The sequence below is a fragment of the Microcaecilia unicolor genome, chromosome 4, assembly GCF_901765095.1.
Source record: "Microcaecilia unicolor chromosome 4, aMicUni1.1, whole genome shotgun sequence".
In the NCBI taxonomy this organism is placed as follows: Eukaryota; Metazoa; Chordata; class Amphibia; order Gymnophiona; family Siphonopidae; genus Microcaecilia; species Microcaecilia unicolor.
Genome location: NC_044034.1, coordinates 36,100,018 through 36,122,889, shown reverse-complemented (window position 1 = coordinate 36,122,889; position 22,872 = coordinate 36,100,018). Strand labels below are relative to the sequence as shown.

Genomic DNA, 22,872 nt, shown 5'->3' with positions numbered 1-22,872 from the left:
GGATGATCTGTGCTAAGCTAGTATTCTGTAAAGGATGCTCTGTGTGGACCGTCCTTTATAGAATACTAGCTTAGTGCACATTTCACACCTAACTTTGGCCATGAACATTCACGCTTGTCAAAAGGTGGTGTGTGTTCAGCGCTGCGTGCGTCTGGTAGCGCTATACAAATGCTAATAATAATAGTAATGCTGGCACCCAACTCGTGCACAACTCATTGTACCTAATTTCTGGGAACGCCTGTGACCCGCCCATGTTTCTCCCAAGGCCACATACCCTTTGCAGGTGCATGCTATGAAATTTAGACACACATGTTATAAAACAGGGCATAGGGTAAATCTGCCTGTAACTCTTAGTTACTGCGAATTAAGTGCTTCTTAACTCCAATAAATTGTTAGCACCTAGTTGACTAATTTATGCACAGATCCTGGATTTCCCCCCAGATATAGGTGCCCAAATCAGAGTGACCTATACAGCATCCAAGAGGCATATGCCTAGACCTTCTGTCCATTGACTGCTAGGCAAGGATTTCCCCTGTAACCAAGAAATGAATAATCCAAGTTATTAGGCATTTCAAATAGCCTTAAACAGTATTCAGAGTACCATATTTTCATTTAAATTTTTTAATTTATCACAGAGTATTCTGTTTGGGAATGTTTATGTTTTGTAAATGTTTTGCTGTTTTGTTATTCCTTTCAACATGTATTGTCTCTTAGACTGCATTTCAGCCTGCCTGTATCTTTTTCTCCTTGAATTTCTATATTAAGTCTATCACTTTTACTAAATGCATGCTATTGTGACCTTTCTTGCCTAGAGTATTTTTACCCTTGCCTTGTATGCACATTTTTTTCAGACACATTGTCATCCTCATTGGAAAATGTAACCAGTAAAAATGTACAAAACAGTGAATCAAAGAAATCTAAGAATTCTAGAAGTGTTGCTAATGGATTACAAAGATCTTCAGGACAGCCTCCTGTACCAAAAGCGAGAACAATGACCTATCAAATAATGGATGCACAGTTAAACTGTGATAGCACATTTCCCAAAACAGCAAAAAGGAATGATTTGAACAATGGCACAGGTACACGCAAGGGCATTCTGAAACGCAGTTCAAGTTCAAGTTCTACTGATTCAGAAATCCTTCGAATTGGTCAGAATTTTGATACCCAAAACAAAACTCTACCCACTTCACCTATTCTGGATGGAGTCATTGAGAAGAATTCTGGTGTGGAACAATCAGAAGAATCATCACAAAATGGACTGGATAAACTAAAACATGTGAGATTCTCATCAAACGTTAGTCAAAAAGCCCTCTCACAGGCTCCTGAGTTACGCAAGGGCAAAGAACTAGGAGAGTATGACTTGTTAGACTCTGATCTTTCCAAAAATGGACCCCATGGATTAAAAGAAAATCAGAATGAGCCTGGAGGTTCTAAAAGTTCATTTGTTTCACAGCCGTTATATTCAACTACAGATGCTCAAACAACGGTAAATGTGCCTGATGATGGTCATGGGCTAACCAAAGATATATTGCTTTCCTCAGTTCAGTCTTCATCTGTAAAGTCAGCAGTGGATGTTTCTGAGGAAAAATCTGAATTTTCAAACCAATCCTTGGAGAGAGATCCCAAATCTGTTACTCATATACCTCAAGACTATAGATTTTCCAAGTATTCAGTGCCCTCAGAGTCCAGTTCCTCTGCCATAAATGCTCAGTCAGCTGCAGATGTTTCTCAACAAGAGCAATTTCCTTCAAGTTCTTCTACCAATCATCCCCATCTATCCATTAGTGAAAATTCACAGCAAGAAAGAAGATCTGAAGAAGCTAGTGAAAGAACAAATTCCAATGAAATCTCTGCAAATACAAATAAAGTGTCAATTGAGACATTGCCCGAAAGAGAGCCAGCACAATTGTTGGACCTCGACACACAGACAACCAAATTTTCTGTTGGTAAGAGAGCAACTGGAATATGCATCACAACTGAATGGATTAATATTTAATCATCATCTTACTACTCATGTGATTAGCAAGACCCAAAATTTTAAATAGTGAATAAAAGCTATTTGATTTAATATTGATCAATAGTTTTCCAATCACCAATTAAATAAAAATTCTAAGCTTTATTTCTTGAGTCACAATAGTAAATTATAAAGATTTTAAATGTTTTTAATCTATTTATATTTTACTGATTTGCAATTGCTTAAATGCATACTAACATTCTCACTGCATGTACTAATCAATACTTCCTCTGCAAATCAATTAGCTAGTATTTTAAAGATGATGTAGGTACTTGTTTAATATGCTTTATTAATTTTATAATATATATAGAACTTCACATGGAGTTGATTCACCCATATCACCACTGGGAGTTGTCTAGAGATAAACGGGTATTCAGGCAACCTGTTGAATAAAAATTTTGTAATTTACAATTTTCTTGGGCCTCTTTTACCAAACCATGCAGCATTGCCAAAGAAGCCCAAAGTGAATGGACTTTGTCGGCATTGCTGTGCCAGAAGTCACTAGTGCGGTTCGGTGAAAGGAACTCTTGTCTCTGTTCTATCTAATGAACCTCATTATCCCTTTTTTGATTATGCAGACTTGCTCACTTGACATAGCAACATCTGGAACGTGGCACAGAAAATGAAAGAAAACCAATATAATATCCAAAATAAGGACAAAAAAATCATCAATTCACAAATTAATGTCCTAAAAAGATGCCAAGAAATACAACTAAGTATTTAAAAATAACCAAATATTTAAGGGTCCTTTTACTAAACTGCAGTAAAAAGTGGGCTTCACCTTTATTCGGCTCTTTCCCACATGCTAAGGCCATTTTTAGCACAGCCCTAAATTGGCCAGTTTTCTATTTTTTTGTATTAATGGCCATGTGCCAATGTTGCCTTTATTGTGCAGCCATTTTTAAAATTATCACAGCAATTACTGCCACCCATTTTGTAGGTGGTTAGGGCTCTCACGATATTCCTGTCCTAATACCGTGTTAGCTGTTTAGCACAGGAACACCCACTCTCTGCCTCCGATACGCTCCCTCAAAAAACAAATTGGTGCATGGCTAGTGTGTGGATATTGGGCATGTCCTATGGTACACCGTTCTAAGCTATGTTAGGTACATGTTAGCACCTAACGCAGCTTAATAGAAATGCAGCTTATATATTAGTATAAGTGCCCCCAAATAAAGGAGGTGAAGTCTCAGAATGTACCAGCTGCTTGAAATATACAAGCTTCTCAACGCAGCACCAAAATCAGGTGCTAACCAATAGTTGCCATCAAGGCATTACCAGCTGTAATTATAATTCTCCGAGGTCAAGCAGACCAGTTAATACTCACATGTGGGTACGTCATCCACGTCACCTGGTGTGGAATGGTTTAATAACTTTGTCATGTGCTAGCATTCCCACTACTCATGCATGAGTGCCTTCCTGCCTGCTGCCAGAGCATAGAACCAGCAGTCTCTTCTCATCCGCCGTGAGGAGAGAACGCGCTGTCCGCGGTTCCTCAGTGTCTGGTGTATGAGCAATATTTTGAGCATTTTTTCGTGCCTTCCCTGTGGTATTTTTATCTTGCTTTATTTTGATTTTCCTTTCAGGTATTTCTCCTTTCCTATAAAGGTTTAGTTAAGTTTTTCCCTACTTGTAGGCTTCTTTGATTTTTTTTTTTTCGCACTCTATAGGCCTTTCTAGACATGACCTTTGGTCAGGTGTTTTTCCCTGTCTCTTTCTAGTGCTTTGCCCTTTTTTGTAGTCACCATCAAGTTACTTGATTTGACCATGTCATCGAAGATTCCCACTGACTTCAAGTGCTTTGCTTGGTGAAAACGGACCATCTCTGGTACAGACACTCATTCTTGGATTGTCATCAGGAAACGCACAATCTCCAATCGGCTGGCAGATTGTATTTCTTTTACTTACACCCAGTCATGTCAAGGCTCATAATGTCAGAGCCATGGCTGCGTCGGTAGCCCACTATAGAAGAAATTTGCAAGGCTGCAATATGGTCTTCAGTCCACACATTCAAATCTCACTATTGCCTTGATCAGGGTACCCTGTACAATGGTTAGTTTGGACAGACAGTTCTGCAGAATTTGTTTAGGGTTTACAATCCTAACTCCACCCCTCCTATGCCCATTTTGTTCTGTTCCAGGCTGCACTCTCGCACAGTATGTATATAGTTTCAGGTTGATTAGTATTTTGAACTTGCTGTTGTGAGTTCAAATTGTCCTACCATTGTTTTTGGTGAGCCTGGTAGTTAGGGATTCCCACGTGCGAGTATTAACTGGCCTGCTTGTCATTGGAGAAAGTGAAGATACTTACCTGTAGTATGTATTCTCCAAGGACAGCAGGCCATTAATTCTCACATATCCTCCCACCTCCCCTTGGAGTTGTTCTTGTATTGCTATTATACTGTACTGCTGATCCTGTGCTCTCGCAGCGGGTGGGAAAGCACTTGCGGATGTGCAGTGGGAACGCTAGCACTTGGCTCTTAAAGTTATATAGACTATTAAAGCATTCTGCACTAGACGACATGGATGATGGCACCTACATGTGAGAATTAATGACCTGCTGTCCTCAGAGAATACCTGTTACAGGTAAGTATCTTCGCTTTGCTGACTGATGCCTCCGCCATAAGAATGTGCAAATTTCTATAGTCCTTCAAAAATGTTCTTTCTTCAAATAAACTTCATAACTTATCAAAGTTGCTCTGGTTCTTTCAGTCGCCATCAAGCCCAATATGTGCCAAAATTCTTCGCTATAAACAATGTCATGGACTGGAAACTGCTGGACCACTTGATGGTGACTGAAGGGATCAGAACAACTTTAAGAAAAGTTATGAAGTTTATTCTGCATTTGGAATAACGCTGTTTGTGACATGTTTATTTGATGAAGAAGAGAGAGCAGCTGGTCGCACCTTGATGGTAGCTATTGGTGAGCACCTTATTTAGGCACTGTTGAGAAGCTTTTATGTTTCAAGCAGCTGGTATATTCAGAGACTTCACTTCTTCATATATTTAAATATTTGTATTTCTTGGCATCTTTTTAAGACATTTCTTTGTAAATTAAGAGAAAATTAATGACACGAGCTGGCTATTTTCATGGCATAAACTAAAAGCAAGAAACTGAAAATGCTGCCCGAACTTTGGCTTAACCTTTAGGTAAACTAGGTGGGTGCCTGTGGTGATGGCTTCTGAGGAATGGCACAAGAGCAGCTGCACCCAAAGGAAAATGACAGCCGCATAAAGTCAACCATCAGTGCATATTGTTACCTGCAAGAGTGGTGGGCAATTTTCAAACAGTTATTTATCCCAGTAAATGACTTTGAAATTGTTCCTGTGTCTTTATAAAATAGTAGCACAACATCCTGCAGAAATAGTGCCTAAGTTGAAAGCCTGGACAATTACACCTTCACAGGAGCAGGCCTTTGTCAGTATGTGAAATTCATGCCCACATGTTTCATTAAGTGTGTGCAAATTGCAACTCCACCCAAACTCCTCCCCAAGCATGCCTATGGTACAAATATACCCCTACTTGCACTTCATATACATTGAAGTTTTGCTTTAAAATGGTTTATAAAATGCCCTTTTTAGATATTTATGTAAAACCAAGTTCAATTATTAAGTGTATTTCTGGGATGGTTGATATTGGGATAATCAAGCTGAATTTATCAAATACTGGGGGATAGGATGGAGAATGTAAAGCTTGAAGGTTCACCTAGGGTGTATTATATACTTGAATTGGCTTTGGTTCTTGCATAGCCTCCTTTGCATAATCTCGGAAACATTTATTCACCCTCCTCTTGTGGGTTTGAAGGAGGAAAACAGCAGCACACAAACACCTATAAAAACTGCTTTTCACAGGCACTGAACATATAATGTATTACGTAGAAGGGTGCCAGGAATTGGTGTAAAAAAAAAAAAGAAAAGTAATTCGCATTTACACAGTATTTATTTTGTATCCTTTCATCACTGCATCGCCTACCTAGAATCCCCAGTATGTATGTTACTTAAGATACTTGGAGGCTGCTTTCTCAGCCTTTAAGGGATTGCCAAGAGCAAAATAAGTGGGTCTTTTACTAAAGCTTAGTTCAAGTTATCTGCAGCAGTGCCCATTTTATTCCTATGGGCCCTGTTGCAGATAACTCGACCTAAACTTTAGTAAAAGACCCCCTTAAAGATTTAAAAATGCAATATATACAAACAACAAAAAGAAAGCCTAAGACCAAACAACAAATCGTAAATAACAAAACATAGTTGACTGCACCACTTATAAAAAAAATAGTCCCTTGTGCACAATAAAGATAAACTTTACCAGCCCATCAAATTCAGAATAGCAATGCAGAAGGGAAGCTCAAACTTGGATAGAGTTGTGAAGGGAAATTCTGTAACGTAGTGCCTACACTTAAATACCACTTACGTCACATGTGCCAGATTTGGCAGTTATGCACATAAGTGCACTAGTGTGCTATTCTTTAAGGTAGCATTGTGTACCTTAGTGCATAATTGCAAGGGGGCATACACATAGGTGCAGCATGGGGAGGGGCATTGGCGTGCCTCCAACTTCATGTATTACTTGTTATGCTTGTCACATGGTACATTTATGCTAGTATTCAATAACAGTGTCTCGGCTCACAGGTGCTCAGCACTAGGCATTGGTGTAGCTAACTAGAGATGCCAAGTTATAGAATTGTAGAAACAAACTAAGCCCCCACTTTATTTGTGAAAGAAAAGTAATTTAATACCAGAGAGAGGACTACTCCATAAAAGGACCATCTGAACTCTTACATAAATTCTCTGTATTTCCTAAATGGTGGTGCACAGAGAAAGAACCTCGAACTCTTGTATGTGAAAAATAAATTGGAATGGTATATACCAGCCATCAAATAAGATAATCAGTTTCCTTCATAGCCCTAAATACTGCGGTCAGAATCTTACATTTTTGCCCAAGTATTAATGGGAAGGCAATGCAAGGTATGTAATAATGGATTGCCAAGCTCCATCTTAACCATCTAAGTATTACCCTTGCAAGCATATTCTGGACCTCCTGTAATCTGTATGAGCCAGTCAGGAAGGCCCATGCATAGACCGTTATATTAGTCCAGCAATGAGATTAGCATAGCTTGCATCACAATATTAAGATTTAAGGGAAAGGGGGAGGGAGACTGTCTGCAGAGAGTGGAGGAGTGGCCTAGTGGTTAGGGTGGTGGACTTTGGTCCTGAGGAACTGAGTTCGATTCCCGGCACAGGCAGCTCCTAGTGACTCTGGGCAAGTCACTTAACCCTCCATTGCCTGCCGCATTGAGCCTGCCATGAGTGGGGAAAAAGCGCAGGGTACAAATGTAACAAAATAAAAAAATAAATCTCAACTTAGGAAAGCAGTCCAAGCCACTGCAACAGTCTGATGCTCAAGAAACATTGAATACCATGTCACCCTTAGATCTCTAACAACTGTGGGAACCAGATTTGATTCCACTTGAACCAAGGGAGGGAGGGGAAGGGAGAGACTATCAGATCATTCTTCTCAACCATAGAACTGAGTTGAGCACCCCCGAGGTGATAATGCATGTGAAAATGTGGTGCATTTTTCATAGTGGAGAGCTCAAGTAGGCAAGTAAAAGATATATTTCTGCAGGGGAGGGAGGGATGGGTGATAATCATCATTTGGAAAAGTCAGAACTGATTCATGTAATAAAAAGGGTAGGCCCTCCTGTGGAGTCACCTATCTTCTTCCGGCCCCCGCCCCCACTCCAAGTACCTTTTTGAAAAAAGTTTCAGAACGCACTGCGGAGTGGTCAAATGGTCACATTTCTTTTTATATGATAGGGGAAGGGAAGACAATTTCAGAAAATCTCTGACTCAAGCTCACCACTGGGGTGAATGAACACCTTAGTTAATGATGCTGATTGTTTATTAATAAGGGTGAAAAAAATTGAGTGCTTATTTTTATCTATAAAGAGAAAACCAGACGCTCTGCCCCCCACCCCCAGCTTCTTCCAAACCCTAAACACTATCAAATTTCTGCACAAATAGCACATAGCATCACACTGAATCAATATCATGGATTGGTCCAGGCTTCATGCACTCTGCATACTAAAAGCTGTGAACTGGGCTTTAGAAAATGATTTCAGCTTTACAGAATCCTTCATCTGAAAACTGAAGCAAATTGATAGTATCACAGGCAAACTTAACCATCCTAACTGCCTTCTTATATGAACCATCTAATTCCAAGGAAATACTGACTCTGTGGGATTGGGGGGGGGGCAAAGGGGGACAAGTTTTATGTTTAAACTGTTTTATTGACGATTATCACAATACAGATTAACTTAGAACATTCATATAACATTGCTTGATATACAAAACAGCATTCTTACAGCTTATTCAACATCGCCAAACACTTTTCTTCCCCATTTTTCTCCCCCCTCCCCTCTGAACAATTACTTGTCAAGTGCTAATATTAGATGTTAAATGGCTTCTATTCCTAATATCATACACTTTAAGTACCTCGTTAGGTGCAATAGTGCTTATCACAAAGGGGGACAAGTTTTAAAAAATCCAATTCTAAGTTAATGAGAAAATGCATATATCATATGTAAGCTAAATTTCCAGGGATCTTTTAGGCAAAAATCTTTCAGCATTGATTAAATTGACTCCTGTATATTAATAATTTTGGCTTTGGATATGCCTCTTGTAATGCATGTGTGATTAAACACAGAAATGTCATGACATCACCATGGTTATTCAGATAGTTAAGGGGCCTATTTACTGTGTTAGCTGTTAACATAGCAGCTAACAATGCCGCCACTAACAATGTGGATGGGGCATGAAATGGGTAGAGAATGGGAGGGGACTGCACTTTACATTAATGAGGAGGTAGTTACCACATGTTAACTGTTAATATAGCAGATAGTAGGGCGCAGTTAATGCCACTTAAATAGATGTTGCTAACTGCATTGCATTATGTGCAGTGCAGTTAATTCATAACAGTAATATTTCCTCTCTTCTAACTGAATGAGAAACAGTTGAGGACACCCCCAACGGTTAGCAGATTTTGCAGTTACTATGCTTTAATTGTGGCAACTAATACGCAGTAACTGCAAAATTTTACTGCACTTTAGTAAATAGGGCCCATGGAGAACAATTTTATATTTAGGTGCCTGTTCTATAAAGGAAAGTAGCTGCCTACTTTATTTAAAGAATACTAGTGTAACAGGTAAAATCAGTGGCGTACCAAGGGGGGGGGGGCAGTGGGGGCGGTCCTCCCCGGGTGCACGCCGCTGGGGGGGGGGGGGGTGCCGCGCGCCTATCGGCTCTTTGTTTTCATGCTTCCTTTGCCCTGGAACAGGTTACTTCCTGTTCCGGGGCAGAGGGAGCATGAAAACAAAGAGCCGGCAGGTGCGCGGCACCCCCGCCCCCCCAGCAGCATGCACCCGGGGGGGGGGTTCTTTCACCGGGGGGTCGGGGGTTCTTTTGCTGGGGGGGGGGGGGGTCGCGCTGTTCCATGGGGGGGGGGGGGGCGCTGCACCTGGGGGGCGGGGCGCATCGGCGATCCGCCCCGGGTGTCAGCCCCCTAGGAACGCCACTGGGTAAAATATATACCTGTAATTGACTCAAGCATTTATGGCAGCCATAGAGCTGGTGCAAATACTTTTGCCTAAATTGCTGAAACGTGTGTAAATTATAGTATATTATAATTTACACATGTGCTCCACCCATGTGTATGGCCACATGTATGCTATGTAAGATATGTGCGTATTTACAGAATAGTGCTTGGCTGATTTGGAATTTATGCACATATGCTGGTTTTCTAATCAATTACTCATGTATTTGGTACATACATGTTGGTGCCCACTGTATAGAATTACTCCCTAACCTCCTAATTTTGTAACAGGACACCCACATTTACATGCCACTTGGGTGTGTTAAGTGTACAAAACATTCACTTTCATGGGTAAATGTACACTCATGCATGTAAGTGGCAGCAAAAACGTGTAAGCGCTCTTCTGTAAGGGTGTGTGTAAATGGCACAGTATGCAAATGCAAGGTGGGGGGTGCGGAGCATGGGGGCAGGCTGCCACTTATGTGCATAACTAACAGAATAATATGATGTGTCTGCCCTTGCCACATTTAGCCACGCACACCGTTACGTCAGGTCTATGACTGGTGTAACTGTGGGTGCTTAAATGTTAGGTATGTTGATTCTGGGTTACACTAGTATTCTGTAACAGAATCTGGGCATCCAGATGCCAATAATAATATAGAATAGGTTTTCATTGGGTAGCATTGGGGCACGTAAATGGAGGTGCCCAGTTATAGAATTGCCCTTGCATGTTTTAACATTATTGTTATGCCTTTAAAGAGGAGAGCTCACATGGTACTGTTTTAGTAGCTTCATTTTTCAACTTTGATAAAGATTCCATTATCAAGATTTTCCTAAATTTACATGTCAAACTTTCTTTTGACAACAGTACATTTTGATGGACTTTTGTTAAACTTAAAGTAGGAAATTTAAAAGGACAAAATATGAAAGAGCAAATAATTTCCTGATGTCACCTTCATTTCTGTATTTATCCAGTCAAAATGAAAAAAGAAGCCTATTCATTTTAAACCATTCTTCTTATATTTACTTCTGTGGAAAGATAACTGTGTTCTTTATATTACAGATCAGCAGCCCATCTATGCAGAAATTAACAAAACCCCTCAGGTATCAAAACCCAACCCTGCAGATCTCCAGCAAGGTAAGCCAACTCTTGTAAAGGATTACAGACAAGATGACTCCCCCAAGTATAATAATTCTGGATACACAGATAATGCTGAGTTCCCCAGAGAGGCTGAAGTAGAACACAGGTATATACAATCAAATAATCTTGACCAAATTTATGAAAAAATATATGAATATCATAAAGAAGAACCTTTGTTGTTTGGAAAGACTAAATGTGGTGGAGGTAAAATATATTTTAAAACTCCAAGTATATTACATGAAGCAAATAATGCCAAAAGAGAAACACATCCAAAGTCTAGCAGAGATGATAAATGCAAAGGAGATGTTGGCTCTTCTGAAGGGTTTATTGAAGAATCAAAATTAGAAGGAACTACAAAAATAATAAATGCTAAAACACCAGCAGATGCTGTTCAAATTGATCATAAAGAAACTGTGGGCAAGGAACCTCATTTTCTAGATAAAGATAACATGCAGATGGATGTAGTGACGTGGAGACAACCACATATCCTAGATGAAAATGAGTTAGGACAGCCATTTAAGATTCTGGAGCCAGATCAGGATAAAAGAAGCATAAGTGATATAAATTCATCCTGGAAAGGTCAGAAAACTATTATTATTAACAACAATCTAGCATCTAAAGAACAATCAACTTCTGTTATTCAGAAACCCAATAAAGAACATAATCAAGAAAATATTATTGGCACTAATTCAGAACACTGCACAAAGGAATCCAGGGATCCAAACAAATATGACCTGGTTTCCTTCAAAAGAATTGCAATACAAGATGATGATCAACGTTCTACAGGTAATAGTTATTCAGAAGATTTTCCACATGAATCTACAAATCACAGTGACTATACTCTGGTATCTTTCAAAAGAGTAGATTTAGAAGATGATGATGAGTCTTGGTCTAGTGCTACACAATTAAAATCATTATGGGAGAAAGAAAAGGGTAAGCCAGTTAAACCAAACACAGATTCTGATCTTTATAAGTCCAGGAAAACCGCAAACTTTTCAGGCAACAAGAGTGAAGTCCTTACAAGATCACCTGAAACTGAAGACTTGCGACTTACAAAAGTTGTTAATGTCACAAAAGTCGGCAAAAAATATAAAAAAAGATTTGACTCTGATTCTTTGAAAATGGGCAAAAGTACTTTACAACATAAAATTGTAGCATTAAAGGAAAAAATGAATGAGAGTTCTACTGATCAAGTGTCTAATCCCTCACTGTTTCACAGTTTCAGAAGCTTTGCTGATCAGAAACTAAAGACTGCTAAGAGTCCAATAATGTTTGCAAGTATGAATGAATCTTTGTCCTTTGATGCTCAAGGAGATAATGAGTTAAAGGAAGTAAAAGATCCCATAATTGAAAAGACTGACTCAGAACTGGAGACTCACGAACCAAACAATATTCAAGAGAGGCTGTCCAGGGAAGAAGTGAAACAAGGTTTGAGAAAAACATTCCTGCTCGACCAGATTACTTCCACTGAGTCAAATAAAAAAACAGAATTGCCAGCAGATGCGGCTGAAGGGACAATAGAAAAAGCTGTCTCACCGTCAAAGTCTAAAGACAATACATTTAAAGTTGGCCTAGAAAAACTCATCCAAGAAGCATCAGACTTTCCTTTACCTCCTTATCAGGAACCATTAGCAGAAGTGACTACTCAGCACTATTCTCCACCAGTTCAGGGACAATATTTTGAGAATGTTATCCGTCCCATCCCTAATACTTCCCTTCAGTATCAAAAGGAAATAGAAACCCTTCCACAGGAAGTTAAAGAAACAATAGGAAAAAATATTGCACCATCAAAATCCAGTCATAATGAATTTCATATCAATGTCGAGAAATTATGTAAGGAAGCTTTAGAAGGACCCTCTCCACACCATATGCTACCTTTTGCTGAGGATAAGGTTCATAAAAATATCTTTTTATCAGAACAAAGATCCTTACAGCCTGTCTATACTGCTCCAGGTGATTCATGGATGACTTTGAAAGACCCAAGAAAAGAGGTTACAGAGGCTACAGAAAAAACAGTGGCTTCTAAAAAAACTGAGCACAGTGCATTTAACACTGGCATACAGAAGCTACTGAAGGAGACAGAGATTGCATCAACCTTACATCAGAATAATGCAGGAAACCAATTCTATAACTTAGCTTCTCGACCAGAAGAGAGAGGAAGCACTCAATATTTAACAAGGTTTAAGCATTTCAATAAGGTGCAAGAAGATCCTCAAGAAATAAGAGAGAGAGTAGAGAAAACAGTTCTAATATCGGATGTCAGTGATTTTAAAATGGGGTTAGCAAAACTGTTAAGGGAAGCATCAAAACTGTCGTCTTCTCTTCACCCGGATGACTTAGCACAGGCCTTTTCTGAAAAATATTCTACAACAGATCAAGAACAGTATTTTGAGTATAAGGTCCACCACATTTCTCCTGATTATCGTGAATATCAGAAGCAAAAAGAAACACCTCCTCAAGAAGTTAATGAATCCTTTGAAAAATCAGTTGCACTATCAAAATCCAATATTAACAAATTTCATATTAGCTTAGAGAAGTTATGTAAAGAATCGTTAGAAGCACCCTTTCCAAGGTGTCTTATTTCTGTTGCTGAGGGCAAAATTCATGAAGACATTTCTTTATCAGAACAGCAAAGATCCTTACAGTCTGGCTATACTGCTTCTGGCGATTCACTGGTGAATATGGAAGCCCCAAGGAAAAAGGCTGTAGAGACTATAGAAAAAAATGTAGCTCCTCAAAATGCTGAGCACAATTCATATAACACTGGCATAGAGAAGTTACTCAAGGACACAGAGATTTCATCAGCCTCACATCAAAACAGTGAAGAAAACCAGGATGACTTAACACAAGCATTTGCTGAAGAATATTCTACACCAGACCAAGGAAAATATTTGGCATATAGGGTCCACTATATTTCTCCTGATTCTCATGAATATCAGAAGGAAATACCTCCTCAAGAAGTTAATGAATCCTTTGAAAAATCAGTTGTACCATCAAAAAATAGTATTAACGAATTTCATATTAGCCTAGAGAAGTTATGTAAAGAAGTGTTAGAAGCATCCTCTCCAAGGTATCTTATAACTGTTGCTGAGGGCAAAATTCATGAAGAAGTTTCTTTATCAGAACAGCAAAGCTCCTTACAGTCTGACTATACTGCTCCTGATGATTCATTGATGAATATGGTAGCCCCAAGGAAGGAGGTTAAAGAGACTATAGAAAAAACAATAGCTCCTCAAAAATCTGACCACAATTCATTTAACACTGGCATAGAGAAGTTACTCAAGGACACCGAGATTTCACCAGCCTCGCATCAGAACAATGCAGGAAACCAGTTCTCTTATGATCCAGCTTCCCAACCAGAAAAGAGTGGAAGCTCTCAGATGTTAATGAGGTCTAAGCATTTCAGTAAGAATCAAGAAGATCCTCAAGCTCAAGAAATAAGAGAGAGACTAAAGAAAATAGTTCTATCAAAATCTGATCTCGGTGATTTTAAAATGAGGTTAGCAAAACTGTTAAAGGAAGCATCAGAACTTTCATCTTCTCTTCACCAGGATGACTTAGCTCAGGCCTTTTCTGAAAAATATTCTACACCAGATCAAGGACAATATTTTGAGTATAAGAACCACCACATTTCTCTTGATCCTTGTGAATATCAGAAGGAAAAGAAAACACCTCCTCAAGACGTTAATGAATCATTTGAAAAATCAGTTGCACCATCAAAGTCCAGTATTAACCAATTTCATAATAGCTTAGAGAAGTTATGTAAAGAAGCGTTAGAAGCACCCTCTCCAAGGTGTCTTATTTCTGTTGCTGAAGGCAAAATTCATGAAGAAGTTTCTCTATCAGAACAGCAAAGCTCCTTACAGTCTGGCTATACTGCTCCAGATGAATCATTGATGATTATGGAAGCCCCAAGGAAGAAGGTTAAGAGACTATAGAAAAAACAATAGCTCCTCAAAAATCTGAGTGTAATTCATTTAACACTGGCATAGAGAAGTTACTCAAGGACACAGAGATTTCATCAACCTCACATCAGAACAGTGAAGAAAACCAGGATGACTTAACACAAGCATTTGCTGAAGAATATTCTACACCAGTCCAAGGAAAATATTTGGCATATAGGGTCCACTATATTTCTCCTGATTCTCATGAATATCAGAAGGAAATACCTCCTCAAGAAGTTAATGAATCCTTTGAAAAATCAGTTCTACCGTCAAAAAATAGTATTAACGAATTTCATATTAGCCTAGAGAAGTTTGGTAAAGAAACGTTAGAAGCATCCTCTCCAAGGTATCTTATAACTGTTGCTGAGGGCAAAATTCATGAAGAAGTTTCTTTATCAGAACAGCAAAGCTCCTTACACTCTGACTATACTGCTCCTGATGATTCATTGATGAATATGGTAGCCCCAAGGAAGGAGGTTAAAGAGACTATAGAAAAAACAATAGCGCCTCAAAAATCTGAGCACAATTCATTTAACACTGGCATAGAGAAGTTACTCAAGGACACCGAGATTTCACCAGCCTCGCATCAGAACAATGCAGGAAACCATTTCTCCTATGATCTAGCTTCTCAACCAGAAGATAGAGGAAGTTCTCAGAAGTTAATGAGGTTTAAGCATTTCAATAAGACTCAAGACGATCCTCAAGCTCAAGAAATAAGAGAGAGAGTAGAGAAAATAGTTCAATCAAAATCTCATCTCGGTGATTTTAAAATGAGGTTATCAAAACTGTTGAGGGAAGCATCAAAACTTTCATCTCTTCTTCACCAGGATGACTTAACACAAGCGATTTCTGAAGAATATTCTACACCAGATCAAGGACAATATTTTGAGTATAAGGTCCACCACATTTCTCCTGATTCTCGTGAATATCAGAAGGAAAAGGAAACACTTCCTGAAGAAATTACAGCATCTGTTCAAAAGGCTGTTGCTCCATCAAAACCCATTATCACTGAATGGAAGAAGCACTTAGAGAAACTGTGTGAAGAAGCAGCTGAGGCACAATCTCCATTGCTTCAGGCAACTATCACTAAAATCAAGATTCAAGAAAGTGTTTCTGTACAAGAATCAGAAATTTCCTATGAGAAGAGGGTGTGGTTCAGCCAAAGTACTGCACCTGACAAGCAGAAATGTACTGAATATGCAGCAGAAGAAATAACAGAAAACATGCCTTCTGTTACTCTGCAAAAATGTGAACTTCAGGATTCTAACAAAGATTCACAGAAACTGCAATGGGATGTTTCCAAAAGGTCACTTAAATTACATACGACATCTGCTAGTGAGGAAGATATGTATCCCAACTTTCCTGGGTATGATCATTTAAGCTCTTATGAGGTAGCATATTTCAGGCTGACTGCTCCCAGTACCTCTAAAGAAGAATATATGCTGGGTAATATAGACCTAGAGACTCCAAAATCTACACCCCAACCAGTAAAGAGGAAAATTTCTACAAAAAAGATACAGCTTAGTCGCAGTGCTTCTTTAGGTTACCAAGTAAAGAAATCTCTTCCCCAGGAAGTAAAAGAGAGAGTAAAAAAAACTGTTGCACCACAAAATTTAGAAACCAGTGCATTCAATGCTAGTTTAGTAAAACTGTATCAAGAAACTTTAGAGAATACATCTTTATTGTTGCAGAGAGATAAGAAAGATGCCACTTTTCCTGATCAAGGATTTGAATTGGAACAGAGCCCAGTCTTGAAAGAAAATGGGGAAACATCCATTAGAAGCAGTTCTGTAGCAAATGAAAAAACAGTTTCCAAGGTCCCTGAAAGATATCTGGCAGTCCTAAACCATTTAATCATTGCAAGTGAGGAATCTGTGGAAATAGAAAAAAAAGAATATGGAAATGAAGAACTTAGAGGAGAAGAAGGAAAAGAAAATAGAGAAAATCAGCAAGATTCAGGTTTAAATGTTTACAGGCATCCTGTTGAAATGAATACATCTGGCTCTGTAACAGAGAGAATTCAACTTGAAAACACAGACGCCTTTAGAAGCGGAGCTGAACTGTACATGCCATCTCCTTATAAAGATGAAGGCTTTTTGAAAAGTTATAACTCAATTTCTTCAGAAGGAAATACCAACTTGTATGCAGTAAGCCAAAGAACTTCATCCTGTGAGCATTTTCTTTTTTAAAATGTATTAACTTCTTTCAATCAACAATATTTTAATTTTTTTAAAAAGAAGCATGCTTAAATTTGTAAGCTTGTATTGAACAAATTATTGCTTTCAGATCATAAATGCATTTAGCAGAGTTAGAATAAATGAATGCTGCCATTTATAAAATCCATTTCCATACCAATTTATTATTGGGATTCTATTTTATTCCATTTCATCTACTTCTGCTGAAAAGCTGCTATTGCAGGTCAGAACTTTGATAGAGTGGGTGAGTATCCTGCTTCGGGATCAATGATGGGGTTGCTTTTTAAATCAGAAATCTGTAAGTTGGGTGGAAGTTGAGGCAGGAACTGTATTTTCTTACTCTTCTTTTAGTGTGAGTAATTAAGTGAGCTGCCATAACACAAAAAATGAAAAACAAATGGTCATTTCTGAGTTTCCAGCTCCCTTCCATATCACCATTGTTTTGAGCCACATCACCAACCTATCAAATTTTGAGAAAAGAATTTGGCATTCTCATTGACAAATAGTTTAGTTGTAGTGTCATGATAATGACAGTAATATTCTATGTATCAGGCATTTATAGTATAATAATGTCCTCATTGCTACTAGGGCTTCATTTGCCAGTACTGTACTATTCTTATAACTAATGGCACTCAAGCAGAAAACAATTTGACCATACTAAACAATTGAATTAGATAGTTAAATGGTACACATTAGTTGTATTTGGTATGTCTCAATGTACAGTTCTCCAAAATAGTTCAAAATTTTTTCTGATAGCAGCGTTCATGCCTCTTTGATGCTTTTAATACCTACAATTTTTATTTCTACTAAAGATTCATTTTAACAATAAGTTGCTAAAATTTGTATTTCAGAAATCCACTTCGTAGTTTTATAGAGGGAATATTTTAATTGATTTTTATTTGCAGTTTAAGAACATAATAAATAGAAAAGATTTTTAGTTGTAATATATATTTCTATTTTTAACTAACATGAAAGAAGAAATTGCAGTTCAATGATTCATCCTGTGTTATATTTTGCTTCTTATGGAAGGACAACTGTTTTTTATATTACAGATCAGCAGCCCATATATCCAGTGATTAACTCTCCGCAGATGCCAAAACCCAACCCTACAGACCTTCAGCAAGGTAAGCCAGTCCTTATAGGGGATTACAGTCATGACGTCACCTCAAAACCTGATAAATATGCTATCGAGTTCATGAAAGCAACCGATGAGTCCATATCAAAAGTATTAGATTGGTTTAACAGAAGCTCACAGACTGGTGATGGCATAGTGCTCCAGAGTAATGAAACAACAGAGGAAACAAACGTACCACTGAAGACAGAAGCAAATACCATGTTTACAGAAAATACCAGTGCAGCTGCAGGTGATTTAAGATTCATATCTTCTACACAAAGATTCAAATCTAATGTAACTGATAATGATTGCCAATTACATGTTTCTGAAAACACACTTTGGAGAGGGGAGTTGCTATCATTTGGAAACAGTAAAAATGGTGGTGGTAAGTCTGGAAATATAGATAATGTTAATCTCCCCACAGACACTGAAACAGAAGACCAGAATATCCAACCCACATACCTTGACCAAAAATTGAAGAACCAAGATATGGTACATGGAAGAGAACATTTGCTGTTTGTAAAGAATAAAGGTGGTGAAGATAAAACATACTTTAATGCTACAAATAAACTACAAGAACCAAATAACATAAACAGAGAAGCAGATCTCAAGTCCTTCAAGGAAAGAACAACAATGAATGTTCAACCATATGAAGATTTCCTCAAAGAACCAGACCTGGAAGGTACTACAAACATAATTGAGACGTCAAAAGAAAAAATTGGATTAGATGGTCATAGAGAAGCAGTGGAAAAGCAACCTGATGCTCAAGATCAAGAAGATATGCAAATTGGAATTGCTACATGGAGGAGACCGCGCATTTTGGAGCAAAGTGAGTTCATGCAGCCATTTGAACCTGTGGAACCATCTCAGGAGAAAAGAAGAGTAAGCGACATGAAATCAATTTGGGAAGAAGGAAGAGATTCTACTACTACTACTACTGCCAATAGAGATTCCAACTATAAGGAATATTCATCTTTTGCTAAGCAAAAGCCTAATCAAGTAAATAATCAAAAAAGTATTGATACTAATTCAGAATATTGTCCAACCGAACCTAGAGATCCAAGCAAATATAACCTGGTTGCTTTTAAAAGAGTTGAAATTCAAGATGAGGAACAGCCACCTTCTAGTATTACTTACCTAAAATCTTTGTGGGAGAAAGATGAGATGGAGAAAAATACGATTCCAGATAAACCAAGACTAGATTACACTACTGATAAATCAGGGAAGACCATGGTCTTTGTGGGAAAAAATCCCAAAGAGTTTGTAGGATCACCTACTACTGAAGACTTTCAGCTTAAAAAAAAATCTAATATTGCAGGGATGAGTAAAAATTTTGAAAAAAGAAATGAATCTCATTCTCCCTTGAAAACTGACAAAACATATGCTTTACTACAGAAGGCAAATTTTAGTGTTTTATCTCTGAAAGAGCGACTGAATGAAGATCCTAAGGATCATGTATCTAATCCTTATCAGTTTCAGAGTTTAAGGAACTTCTGGAATGTAGGAAATAAATCTCAAGACAAAATGGATGTCAAACCTTCAGTTATTCATAGTCCAAGTGTAAATAATTCCATACCATCTGATATCCAAACAAAGAGTGAGTTAATGGAAGCAAAAGAAACTATACCAGAAAATGTCCAGGCAAGACTGGAGTCTCAGGGCCAAAACCAACTGTTAAACATTCAAGAAAGGCGGCTTCCTCGAGAAGAAAAATATCAGAGCTCTTCTAAAAAGACAATGCAGCCTGACCATATTGCTCCTGTTGAATCCAAGAAAAAAGACCACTCATCAAAAGAAGCTGTTCAGACTGAGGAAAAATATATTTCACATCCAAAGACTGATGATAATGCATATGATACTGGATTAGAAAAACTTTGTCAAGAAGCACAAAAAAATCGGGATACTATGTACCAGCCAATTAATGCCAAAGGTAAGAGCAACGATAACAATTCCAGACAACCGTGGCACACTTCAGAGAACATGATGAACCTTAACCAAATTGTTTCCACTGATGTCCACAAAGAGGTGGAGTCTCCAAGAAAGGAAGTTGCAGAAACTGTAGAAAAGGCAACTGCCCCATCCAAAGCTGACCTCAATTTATTTAATGTGGCATTAGAGAAATTGGAAAGAGAAGCAACTGAAATTTCAAATTACAATATATTGTCGAAAGAGCCTTCTCAAACGGAGCAGAGAAAGTTTTTTGAAAAAGTGATGGAACGTAGTCATAATGAATCATTTGACTTTCAAAAAGAGAAACAAGCATGCCCTTCAGAAGTCAGAGAGACTGTTTTAAAGACAGCTGTACCACTGAAAACTGATCTCACTAAATTTAATGTTAGTTTAGAGAAACTGCATAAGGAAGCTTCTGAAACACCCTCTCCATTGAATTTGGCAGCTGTTGGTGACAGTAAGGGTCAAGAAAATGTTTCTAGAACAGAACAGCAATGTTCCTTTGAAAAGGAAATGCAATCTAATCATAACTGTTCAACTGATCCCTTGAGAAATGTGGTAGAAGGTTCTACAAAGCAGAAGATAGAGACTGTAGAAAAAACAATGGCTCTACCAAAAACAGAGCACAATACTGGCATAAAGAATGCATTCAAAGAAGTATCTGAGCCTTCACATGCTTCATGTCAGAACATTGCAGGAAACCAAATCTCCTCTAGTAGAGCTTCACAACCAGAAGAGAGAGGAGACTCTGAAAAGATGAGTTGTCTTAAAGAATACCAAAAAGAGAGAGCATATTCTCAGGAAGTAAGAGAGGTAATAGAGAAAACTATTTCTGCTCCAAAAACAGATGTCAATAATTTTGAAATTTGTTTAGCAAAACTACAAAAGGAAGCATCAGAACTTTCATCTCCTCTTGATCAGGGTACAGTAGCAAAATTGCCTTCTGAAAAGTATTCTCCACCAGATCAGGAACATTATTTTAAGAAAGCGATAGACTGTAATCCTAATTATTCCATAAACTGTCAAATAGAAAATGAAGCACATCCTGAAGAAGTGGAAGTATCTATTGAAAAGACAGTTGCTCTTTCAAAACCTGGTATTAATGAATTTAAAATTAGCTTAGAGAAGCTATGTGAGGAAGTGGCTAGAGCCCCTTCTCCACTAAATCTGACTACTACTGAGGAGTGCAAGATTCAAAAAAATGTTTTTGGACACAAAATGGAAAGTTCAGATAAGATGATACAGTCTAGTCATAGTACTGCCGCTGACATCCCAAAAAAGAGAGAATATCCAGTAGAAGTAACAGAAACTGTAAAAAAAACAATTGCTCCGGAAAAGGCTGAGCAAAGTATTTTTAACATTGGCTTAGAGAACTTGCGTAAGGAAGCTTCTGAGATGTCACCTAAGTTAGACAAAACATCTGCTAATAGGGAAGATATGTATGCAAACATCCCTGGTCCTGATGAACAAGAAAACATAACACCTTCAGATGAAAACTCCAGAAAAATGTACCATCCAGAAGAAACTAGAATTTCTGTAAAAAGTATAGAATTTGACCAGAAGGATTCTTTAGGATATCAGCAAAAGATTGATCTTCCCCAGGAGGTAAACGAGTCAGTAGAAAAAATGGTTGCACCACCAAATGCAGAAAGCCGTGCATTTAAGACTAATTTAGAGAAACTGTATCAAGAAGTTGTAAAGGGGGCATCTCCACCTTATCAGAGAACTGATGATACCTTTCCTCCTGATCCAAACTCTGAACCACAACAGGGACCATTTATACCTAATATTACGCCTACTAATCTGAATTCAAGTCAGTCCCTTTTACAAGTGATGGCACCAGTCCCAAAAGACAGCATGAGACAAAATGATGAAAAAGATAAGGAGCAGTCTGTTATAGGTGATTTTGTGGCAAGCGATACAACAGTGCCCAAGGTCCAAAAAACACCACTCCATGCAAATGTGGAGTCGGTTGAAATTCCTGTAATGCCAGGAGAAAAAAATGAATTGATAAGTAAAGTGGTTGAAGAAGAGAAGACATTTGAACATGAACATATAGACAGTTCCTTTGATAGTGATAAGGAAGTTGTTGGCTCAGATGTCCATGAGCATAAAACTGAAGGAAATGTATCATCCATCTATGTAACTGAAAGTACTCCACTTAAAGATGCAGCCAGTTCCATTAAAAGGAGCACGATTGAACTTTACCTTGCATCACCTTATCAAGAAGACGAAGACTTAGCCAAATTTGATGACTCAAATCTTTTAGTTGGAAACACAGGTTCCTGTTCATCTAATGGACGTACTTCTTCCCGTGAGCATTTTTAATTTCTTTTCCCTTATTCACTTTAATTTTGCAATTAGATTTTTTCTTAATAATATGCAGAGTTAAACCTGTGAAACGTTATTGAAAATATTGAGGATTTGGAAATATACTGGTGCAAGCTGAATATGATTTTTGCTATTCATAAAATCCATTTTCCTATATTAATTTTATTGCAGGCCTTTCATTGTTTCAACTTTTTACCCACTCTTTCTCAAAAGCTGCTACTGCAGTGCCAGTATCCTAGCTGAGAGGGTGATGATTTTGATGTGACATCTGACATGGTAGTAATTTATGTACATCGGGAGGCTAGTTTTTTAACAGGGTGCCTTGGTAGGGAAAACATGTGAAAGACAATTCTAGAAGTTACACGCACCTGTGCATGTTAAGTGCACTATTCTATAATACGGTGCATGAGTGTTATATCGCATAACTGCAAGGGGGCACATATGTGGGCATAGTATAGGAGAGACGTGGGTGTGCCTCCAATTTCTGTTGCATGGGGCACTTAAGTACGTCCATTTATGCCTGACTGATCTGATGTAAATGGCCACACCTAAATTTAGATATGCCAGTGCAGATTTACACTAGTATTCTATAACGG

General features: G+C 38.2%; 1 protein-coding gene across 15 annotated transcripts in view; it reads left to right on the top strand.

Annotated features, from left to right (window-relative positions):
* The window catches only part of SYTL2 (synaptotagmin like 2), a 272,074-nt gene that overhangs the window by 178,797 nt on the left and 70,405 nt on the right, over window positions 1–22,872 (top strand). For 10 of the 15 annotated variants that reach the window (XM_030200132.1, XM_030200131.1, XM_030200127.1 and 7 more), the window contains exons 7-10: window positions 852–1,946; window positions 10,665–10,739; window positions 17,934–18,005; window positions 18,420–22,259. In XM_030200132.1, the coding sequence (XP_030055992.1) occupies window positions 852–1,946; window positions 10,665–10,739; window positions 17,934–18,005; window positions 18,420–22,259 (5,082 nt within the window). The remainder of the gene's footprint in view (window positions 1–851; window positions 1,947–10,664; window positions 10,740–17,933; window positions 18,006–18,419; window positions 22,260–22,872) is intronic. The other 5 variants (XM_030200137.1, XM_030200136.1, XM_030200135.1 and 2 more) reach the window with 2 other exon arrangements.